The following is a 10,859-nucleotide window of genomic DNA, read 5'->3' as shown; positions in this document are numbered from 1 at the left end:
TCCTCCATAGCAAAAATATTATAGAATAAACATACAGAGTTGAGAAAAAGACCTTAATACCATTGTTCCTTTGCAAATCTGCGCACAGAACCAACCCCTTAACTCTTAAATGCTAAGTTGCAAAAAATTAAATGACTAGAAGAGGATAGTTGGGAGTGGAGTAGATCTGCACAAGAAGCTAAGTGTGAGGAATGAGGGGCAAGCAGTAAAAATGAAAGTCAAACCTTTTGAACAGACTACTCAAGTCTTTGGATCCTTTTGTGCATAGCCTGAGGTTGATCATATTATTCTTTCCATGGAAGGAAAAACCGATAATGGCAGCAGACTGTAAAAGAGAGGCCAGTTTGGGAACATTTTAAGGAAGTTTTTCTACCTAAGGATAAGACAGGCATGCGTGCAAATTATGCAGAAAGTCATGATTTAAAATCACTAGTCAGTAAGACTAGATTTAAAGTTAAACAATCTGATTTAAATCAAATCCACCCTGGAGGAACAATATACTTTACTATAAACATAAACAGTTTCCATTAATTTATCAGATGAGTGATAAAATAGTTTTCAAGCTATACAATCTGTATACTTAAATATATAAGTCTGGCTATAAAATACAAGAATGCCTGAACATTGAATTTTCCAGCTTTGAGGCATTTAGTTTAATGAGTCTTACTACATTTACTTTAATAAAGTTTTCTCCAGCTTAAGACTGGAGATAAAACTGCCATAAGATGTAATTATCAAACTCTTCACTTCAATCATAGGATCTTCACATTGAACTGAGCTTAATCTTTGCAAAAATTTTAAATCAGTACAACACACTTTTTTAAAAAATAGCAGCACACAAACTAGTTTACAAAGTAAACATCTCATCTCAAAGTCTTATTCAATTTTAAAGGGTATTGTTTAGAAAATGCATGAAGTGGTCCCAAATAAGACTGACTTGAATTGACGTGATCTTGCTGATTTGAATAAAGCTACCTGCACAATCAACTGCAGGGTGGGTACCAACAGAGTTCCCCCAAATCTACACCAGAGCAGTATGGTGGGCTGCTAGGAACCACTATTTATGATTATGTACATTCCCCCCACCCTCTTTTAAGGAATCCAAGGTGGATTACAAGACTGTTCTCATCTTCATTTTACCCTCATTTTACCATCAACAACCCTATAAGGCAGGTTGGGCTGAACGTTTGTGACTTTCCTAAAGTCTCTCAATAAGTCTCATGGCTGTGGGGTCTAGAACCCAGATCCACTTAATCCCAGTCCAGTACTTCTAACCACTACAGCCCACCACCATAATGAGTGGAAAGACCCTTCAAGAAGTGTACCCAGCACACTGCTGAGGTGCCATATACCATATAACCTCCAGTAAACAAACAAACAAACAAAAAACATGAAATTATATCTTTATTCTTTAACAAACTTAGATGGAACAGCATGATAATCATCCACACATTTACCAATTTTGCTTTTCCTGAGTACTGCTAAAGAATCAAACTGGCAAGTTTGGTAGGGCAGGAGAGGGTTTATCAATTGCTTGGAGTTGGGGGGTGGGGAATAGAGGAATAAACCAATCCCTGAAATTAAAGAGCCTAGAGACAAATGGGAAAAGCATTTTCAGCTATCACATTGCCTTGAGCACAAGAGAAAGACCTGAGTCTCAGAAAAGCCTGTTATCATCATTTGCCCCCTCAAAGGTTGGTGAGCTTGAGATGGCAGGAAGACTTAAATGTTAACATACCAGCTGATGCACAATTTAGGAGAGGAATCAGCAGACCATGTTCTCCAGCAAACAAATTCCACTTCTTGTCTCAAAGTCAAGAATGAGCTAAGTTCTCACCAATGTCCACCACAAAGAAAACAAGAGTGGTTCCTGTGATCTCATTCACTGCTGCTATACATACAGTCATCCACAAGTTAAGGAAGGTGGAAGGAAGAGCAGGCTGGGATGAGACAAAGCAGAGAAGCATATGGATGTTATGGATAACCCTTCTGTTCCCTCAGATGCACTACAAAAACTAAAGCAGGGCTCCCAAGGGGAAAAGATATGGAAGTTCCTGTCTCAAATTTTACAGTGTAAGATAGATTAAAACTGAAACACACATGACAGTAGTATTGATCTTTGCCACACATCAACTCTCATATATCCTTTAATGGTACCCTTATAACATTTTCTTTCTGAGTTCTGTGGGTTTCTTATGTTACCCAATAGCATATTTGATATAATTCATTGCACACGACCCAAGGAGTTCCATAATTTTACTAGAGGCCACTGAAGATCAAGACATGTGAAATTCTGGTGAGAACTTGAATCAAGTTCTTTCTACAGGAATCCCCTCCACCCCACCCTGGCCCAACATTTTCAAAGGCGATTGAAGTCCGGGCCCAATTCAAGGTGTTGGTTATGACCTATGAAGCCCTAAACGGCTTGGGACCTGGATATCTAAAGGAACGCTTGCGCCCATATATGCCCTCCCGCCCCTTGAGATCGGCAACGGATGCCCTTCTCCGGGAACCCTCTGTGAATGATATTAGGAGGATGAGTACCCGCAGGAGGGCTTTCTCTGCGGAGGCGCCCCGCCTGGTGCCGTCGTTATTTGTTTTTCGGCGCCAGGCTAAGACCTTTTTATTTAAAACTTATTTTAATTGCTAAATTATTGTATTTATTAGGATTTTAAATTAGCCGAGAATACACCGGGGGGGGGGGTTAAATGTTTATATATATATATATATATATATATATATATATATATTTATTTATATATATAGTGAGCTACCCTGAGGCTTTGTTGCAATGGGGGCGGCATAGAAATGTTTTAAATAAATAAATAAATTTTAAAGTTTTTTATGTGTCTAGGATATTAAGGTTTTCTTCCTCAAGCTGAAAATCAAAGGCAGTAACTACTTCACCCCTTAAAATACCATCAGATCTCTTTTTAAGTATCAATTAGCTACATATTAATGCTGATATACTTCTCAGCTAATGACCTATACCCCATTTGACATGTTTAACTCAAGTATAACCACACTATACTTTCCAAATTATTTCTATATGCATCCCCTTTATGAACTTACCCTTTGCTACCACTGCTTTTTACTTTATCCTTGCAATGCATGCTAAACAGAAAGATATTCATTTGTGATATTTGTGTGTCTAGTCTTCCAGAAGTAACTTTCAATGTGGTTAATTTCCAAGTATGCAATTGAATGTAATTTACAGTTGCAGGCCTTATTTACTGTAACCCCCTATTTACTTTGATGAAGGCATCAATTTTACTCATAAAGTAATTGCTAGATCATTACTGCATTGAGTGCCCATTACAACGAAACATCAGCATCTACTTCATCATTTGCACTTTGAGAATCATGGATTTAGAAGTTTACTAGTAACACAATCCTGAACATATCTTCTCAGAATTCCTGCTGAGTTCAATGGTGCTTGCTCCCAAGTAAATGTGTACAGGATTGGAAGCTAATTTTTCTTTAAAGAAGATGCATCTTTACATTTAAACCCTAAGCAATCGCAATGGAATTGCATCCTATAATTTATTGTAAGCTGTCCTGAGATGTTTGTAGGGAACTGGATAGAAAAGCTTTTAATAAATAAAAATACATAAATATAATTGGTTCTGTTTTATAACACATGAATAAATTTGATATAGTGGAGCTTCAAATTTTTCTCCAGTTTTCAAAATATGAGAAACTTCTTGCCATGTTGTTTCCCATGTTCTCATCTGTCCAGAATGCTGTACAAAATATTTTCTTCATCAGTTGATAAAATGATTTCAATCCAGTGTTTCAATGACCCCAAGAAAAATACTGCAAAAAATTTGAATAAGCACTATCATCTTGTTTCTTGTTCAATTTCTTTCTTTCTTGCACTTAGTGGAGGATAAAAGCTGTTCAACATTAACCCAGTAATTAATTGGTTACTGAAATGGGAGAAGATAGACACATGGGGCCCTTGAAAAAGAGAGAGACAGAGAGACATAGAGACACATACTACTTGACCCTGGATAACACAGCAGCCTGGGTACAGTGCAGGTACTTATGCAAATGAGGTGGTACACAAATGGCACACACACCATGGAGAAAGTTCCACTCTGGCTACTCTTCCTTTCCTTGAACCCAGTCTTTGACTGTAGAATATTATTGATGCCAACTTTGCGCTATATACTGCCATTTCTTAATATGTTTGGGCCAGCCAGATGTGAAGGATCTCAATTCCCACACTGGTAGATTAGGGGGCACAGGAACCTGAATTATAAAGGCTACAGGCATGTTTATAAACACTTACACTATGCCAGGATATTGCACAAACTTATTTCATCTTGTGAGCTTGAAGTGAATCAGATATATATGAGACTAAGACTAACACTTGGTCCAGATAGCAGCATTACGTTTAAAAACTCATACATTCTCTGAAAATTCAGAGGTAGAACTATTCCGGAAAGCATGCTACATATAATTTAGTGCAACTGTAGGTGTTCTAAAGCTGAGTAAAATAAATGTGCAAAGAAAGAGAGGAAGCTAGCTTTACAGACTCTATCATCATTCTTGTTGCCTTCTACACATGGAGGGAGAGTTTCTGAAGGGAGGAGCCTTTTCTATCCAAAACTGATTTTCTAGTTGAGTGCTCAGGTAGAAGAAAGTGCATTAGTTTGCAGCTCTTCCCAATACTATCTTTACAATCCTGATTGTAACCAACTAAGACCATGATTCTACATATGCTTACCAGGGACTAAGAGCCATTATACTCAGTTTGGTCTATTTATTTGGTGCACAGGATTACATTTAAAGTGTTTATATTTTGAAGCTGTAATCACATGTAGAATTATCTGAGGATAAATGCCACGAAAGAGAGTGGTCATAGGATTCTTTTATACAAGCTACATTTGGAGAGCATTTGCCCTAAAGGGTGACCTTTTTTTTTTTTTTACATTAAATTGTATTTAAAGAATCAAGTACATTTTATATTTAAAGTTGCAGTAATTAATTGTAATTAAAACAGTAAAAAGTTCTCATTTGATAAGAAAGTATTACATATATTCAAGTTTTCCCAAGATTCCCATAGCCTACCCCAACACACACACTGTGATTTTTCCACTTCATCAAAATTTCCAAGTTGTATACACTTCTTAGATGGATTGGGATGAAAGAAAAAGACAAAGCAAAGAATGATGGAAAACAATATTAGAAGTAAGAGTCAAGTCTGAAAGTTTGACAACTGGTCTGGATTACACTCTGCTATTCATTTTATTCCACAGGACTCCAAAGTATTACTACTACTTCACATTGTATATGAAGCGTATTCCCTCCTTTCTAAAATAAAGTTCTTGTCACAAAGGATCTGATTTCCTATCTGGAAACCTTCAAAACTTTTGAAGTAGTACACTGCAGAAACAAATTGTGAGCCTGAAAAATGAACTAATGAAGCTTCAGCTTTCCTATCAAGTGAGTCAGTGTAACATTCAGAGCTTTTAAGCTCAAGTATACTAACAGAATAATCCTATACTTACTTTTCTGTGATTAAGTACTGTTGAACTCAATAGCACTTCTGAAAAGATGTGTATAGGAGAATGTGGTAACTTATTCTGGCTTTTGAAATCAGGATACCCTTTTATCCTCATAGTTTCAACATTTAAAACAAGTGATTCAGTATCGGTTAAGAAGGAAACTTCCCAGTGTGTGCTTAGGCAAACCATCCACTGATATGACTCATTTGTTGCCCTTCTGCCAATGTAAATAGCAAGGGAAACAGGATGAGACATCATTTCATACCCAGGTAACAACACTTTTGAATTATGTTCAAGAATTGATCACTGGCCACTTGCATAAAAAACTGGCAAGATATATTTCATTCGGCAAAATCTAGAAACTATACTTTGGACCAGTTTCCAATGTCTTCAAACACAACTTTGCATTCAACACTGCAGTGGTGTAATTTGGATAATACTAGAACATAGATATCAATGCCCAGATAGTCTGTAAAATAGATTGCAGTTAACACAAGCCTTGGTCAGATGCACTTCTTGCTACATCTCCCACCAGGGGTTCTAGAGAAGAGGCTAGACCAAAACCTGATCTTTTAAGTTTGGGAGAGGGGGCAAAAAGGGTAGATTGCCAGATTTTTAGGGCTTCAATTACCAGAAGTCCCTGGCAGCATGCCCAGTTTTGGGGAATGCTGTGAATTCATGTCAGAGTTATCTGCAGATCTACTCTTTACTCATTCCTGCTAAAAGAAACATGTAATGGGATCAGACAAGGATGAACAATGCTCAAGACAAATTAACTCTCACCAGATCTATCTCCATCTTGTCTGGATGGGCTTCTGTTCTTGGTACTCATTTAGACCATTACGGATTCCAGGCACTGATTCATGCTCTATTTCACCCAAATCTATTTTTTTAAAGAGTACAACTGGGTGTACCTCAATCAAGATATCCTCATTCTGGATTTTCAAGCATATTTGAAACAGCATGGTAAACAAAACAGTGCAACAGAAATAGCACGTGCTCTACAACAGAGCACCACCTTGTAAAACAAGCCATCTAAGTAAAGCAAGAGCATTAGAGCACGATGTCCAAGTGCCAGATACCCAGAAGTCCAAGAAACAGCAAGAAAATTACTAAGGGAAACCTTGATCAAAAACATTGGATTTTATTATCCTGACATACAAATGGAAAGTTTTGCATTTAGTGAGCTATTGTTCAAAAAGACAAAAATGTTTTGACTGATTAAAGTGATAAATAAAAAAGCACTACTCTGTATTACCATAGCTCATTCCTGATACTTGCAATCACATATCATCTAGGTCAACATTTTTTATAATGCTCCAGCACATATATATCCCATTTTTCTACCCATTTGCATTGATTTATATGCCATCACTGATATAATTCCAGATGAAATGTCCAGAGTATGTCCAAAACAGAAGGTCTTCTTATGGAGGCACCCTGACGTTAGAATGCCCTTATGGAGATATGCCTGGTACAGACACCATATTCCTTTCAGTGCCAGATTAAGCCCCTTTTTTCTTTTCAGTTAGGTGAAAAATGTTTATTCGTCCAATATTTTTGTTGCACCTCTTTTAAAACTATGTTTTAATATTGTGTTGATTCCAAGTGTTAATTAATAACACCCTGAAATCCATTCTGCATCTGGTTGCACTTATAAACAGCAAATCTAACCTCATAAGAAGATGGGAAACTAACATTGCACTCCCATTTTAAACAGGTAAATCCCATTAAGTTCAGTGGGAGTTTATTTCCAGGTGTCAACATCAGGGAGTTAGAACTTCAGTTAAAGAGGTAAACAGTCTAGACTCTAGACTGTTTGCAAATCTTTATAATCAATTCACAGCATCGGGGTTCAGAAAATACAATCATCTATCCTAATCATCACTCCATATATTAGCAAAAATCCAAAGAACCACACTGCTACCTCTGCAAAGGGCAGTTTGTGGGTCTAGGCCTACTCCCAGTAGATCACGGTTCAAATTAAAGCTGGGTTTTAAAGACAACTGAGATGTTTCAATCACAGCCGAACATTTTACCTTCCAGCAACCATGGAAACAGAAAATAACTTTCCATCATACATCGCAAGCACTAAAAGACGACAACGGGAAGGAAGGAGTGCCTTCAAAGATAGCGCTGGCCAACAGCGATGGGTAAGGCGGAAGGCCACCGCAGAGGCATGCCACCATGACATGCCGTAATGCAGCCGGGGCCCGCTGTCATCGTCCCTCGTCCCTTTCCCGCGTGCACGACCCTCCCGAACGAAAGGGGCCATTCATCCCGGCAGACGCAGGCGCGGAGGCCTCCTGTCCCCGCCACCGACCCCGTCACCCCTGTTCACCTGTCCCCCGCCGAGGCCGCCGCGCCACGCCCGCATCCGCTGCCGGGGCGCCGCCGGCCCCGCTCTCCGCGCGCCCCACCCATCACGTACCCTTGGCCTCGCAGTCAGCGCAGTACTTGTTGTCCTCTTCCCGCAGGAGCTTGGCCAGGATCGCCTGGTGCTGCTCGTTCTGCTTCTGTGCCTTCTCTCGGCACGAGCGGGTGGCCATGGCGAAGGGAGACGGGCCAGGAAGGGGGGAGAGATGAGGCGGGGGGAGGAGGGGGGAGGGGAGAGCGCGCGGAGAACGACAGGAGGTGGCAAGAGGCGAGCCCGAGGGGGTGGTGGTGGAAGAGGAGGGAGGGAGGGAGGGACGAGAAAGGAGTCGGGCGGGCGCAGTGCAGAAAGCCGAGGGAAGAACTCCAGCCGAAGCCGACAACCCGAGCGGAGCGGCGGCGACCGAGCTTCCTATTCCTTTCCTCCTCCCCCGCCGCTCGTCACGCCAGCAGGGGAGCGGCGCAGCCAACCAGCGGCTGCCGGAAAGTCAGGCTCAGGAAGGCGGAGCGGCGCCGAGTTCCTCAACCGGAACTACTACTTTCGGCGGCGTCTGCTTACGAAAGAACTTCCGCGACATTGCTCGTCACCGTTTCTCCGCGTGACGCGTGTGCTTCTTTCCTCCACGCCGCCTCCTTTCTCCCTCCTCCTAACAAAGTAGTTCCTAGGGAGTGACAGGGCGTAGGCAGGCAGGCAGGCAGGCCGGGCTCGATTATTTCTAGTACATCCCCGTGACTGTGAGGCCAGCGAGGCTCAACGCCCGAGAAAAGCCTGCCTGGCGATCAGGGAAGAGGTCTCCTCGCAGTCTAGTCTCCGGCTCTGTCGAGCGCGGCCCCCCACCCACGGGAACTCCCGCGGCGTGGCTCCAGAGGAGTGGTGAGTCATCGGTCTCCGCGGGAGCGCGGTATCCGTGCGCCTGCAAAAAGAGGGGAAGCGCAGGCGCGCGTGGAGAGCGCCCTGCCCGCTTTTCTTAATTGCTTGGGGACTTGTGGCTTCCCGACGTCATCGCAGCGTCGCCCACGATGCACGCTGTGCATTTGCAAGTAGGGCAGTTCGCGCCTTGCCTCTTCTCTTCAGAAATAGATGTTCTGTGATGGTTCTGATTTTCCCGCGACATTGCCCAGCCAAGGCTGCAGATTCTCTGGACTGAAACTTTCGAGGATTGCAATTTCCCGGCTGGGATGGGAAGAGAAGGGACGCTTTGAACACTTTAAAAGTAACTGTTGCGTATTTGTTTGCAGCCAATCCTGTGCATGTTTACTCAGGAGTTAGTCCCTGGTTCAATAGGATGCATTCCGAGGATGTTGAGCATTGCAGCCTTACCTAGTATGGCTAGGGGGGAAATTCTGGTTCATTCAAGGATGAAAGTACTTAAGCCTGCACAGATACATTACAGCCTTGCAGAGGTCACACTGCATATTTAAAGAACCTGGGACATCCGCAGCATCCATAAACTTAGCACTTTTCACAAGATTATACAGAAAATAGATCAAATACGAACATTACTGTATTTTAATGTGCTTGGGGTAGCCCCTGATCCTCTTCCCACCCTTTCTGTAGCAATGTGCAGATATTAGAAAGTTCTGAATGACCTGATAAATGTAGAAAGAACTGTCTTTTTCCACATGGGAAGGGCTGAAGAATACCCCCCCCCCCCACAAACTGCTCTTAGCATAATCTCAGGCAATACCCATTATTTATTTATTTAGAAAATGTCTATGCTGCCCCATTCGCTGAAGCCTTGGGGCCGCTCACAAAACAATTTGGCAGGGAAGTGTCCTAATCAAGATAAAAATCCCTCCCCATGTGACTGTAATAAAGTGGTCCTTGATTCAGTAAAGAGAAGACTATCAGGTTTCCAAGGAAAGCCCTTCTCAAAGAGAGACTGAACACCAGATCTGGTTTTAAACACTATGCATGTAACATTTATTCTATGATATAAAGAATACAGAAGTATAAGAATACAAGTTCAGCAATCATCAGCAACAATATCAAGAGGCCTCATTCACACTCGCATTCATGCAACACTCATACAGCCAATAGACCCTCTCGGTGATCCAACGGGCCTGTGGGTGACCAGTTGCAGCACTATTCTGGCACACACGGGAGCTGGAAAGCCCAGTCATTTTATACCTTAAAGTTGACTCTATCAGCTTAGTCCTACTGGATTGAACAGTGAACTTCTCTGAGCTTGGCTGACAGAACATGCTGGTCTTTATCTTGAACGCATACACTCTCATCACATTCCATTGTCTCTCCTCATAGTACAGAGTGGGCTTATCTTATGTGTTATGTTCCATTCTCCAACCACCCCCGGCCTCTCTGTTTTCTCAGTCTGGTCAGTCCCATCATGCCTTTTCATTCCTCATTTTCTTCTGGGTCTTAGGCCTTCAGGAACCCATGCACACTGTGACACCCACAACAATAGATCAAAGTTTACCCTCAACTGTGAGGGGGTCTCAGTATGTTCGAAGTTTTCAGCCAACTGATCAGTGTCAACACTGATCACAAGCATGAAAATTAAAAGAAACTCTTTGAAATAGTATAAAGCAGAAGCATTCAAATTGTTTTTTACATTTTTATACTGCCTGTAACCAAAGCTTTCTGGGCAGTTTACAACAAGGTATAAAAACAATAAAATACAATAGATCAAAACTATTAGCAAGGATTTAAAATAACATAACACATTACACAATTAAAAGACAAGTAAAAAGACACAACCAAGAGTAAAAAGAGACCCGACTAATTGTTTCAGGCCCCTAAATGACCAGAAAGATCTTTAAAGTCTTCCTCAAAGAGGACTCTTTTGACCTGGCACCAAAAAGGTGGCAAATTTGGTGCCAGGTGGGCCACAGCAGGGAGATTATTCCAAAGATGGTGGGCCACCACCGAAAATGCTGAACATACTTCAGGTTCCTGATTGTTCTTCCTGTGACAGAAGTTGTGACATCATGCTGAATTTATTTAAGCCATTC

At 41.5% G+C, this 10,859-nt stretch overlaps 1 protein-coding gene across 5 annotated transcripts in view; it reads right to left on the bottom strand.

Moving 5' to 3' along the window:
• SMAP1 (small ArfGAP 1) overlaps window positions 1–8,315 on the bottom strand; it is an 88,583-nt gene extending 80,268 nt beyond the window's left edge. For 3 of the 5 annotated variants that reach the window (XM_044421597.1, XM_044421598.1, XM_044421600.1), the window contains exon 1: window positions 7,945–8,315. In XM_044421597.1, the coding sequence (XP_044277532.1) occupies window positions 7,945–8,062 (118 nt within the window). In that variant the 5' untranslated portion in view covers window positions 8,063–8,315. Of the gene's footprint in view, window positions 1–224; window positions 2,318–7,944 lie in introns of those variants that run through there. The other 2 variants (XM_044421599.1, XM_044421601.1) reach the window with 2 other exon arrangements.
• Between the last annotated feature and the right edge of the window lie 2,544 nt (window positions 8,316–10,859).

The sequence above is a fragment of the Varanus komodoensis genome, unplaced genomic scaffold (assembly GCF_004798865.1).
Source record: "Varanus komodoensis strain SLA01 unplaced genomic scaffold, ASM479886v1 scaffold12, whole genome shotgun sequence".
NCBI lineage: Eukaryota > Metazoa > Chordata > Lepidosauria > Squamata > Varanidae > Varanus > Varanus komodoensis.
The sequence above is the reverse complement of the archived record's forward strand: the minus strand, read 5'-3'. Positions and strand labels throughout refer to the sequence as shown.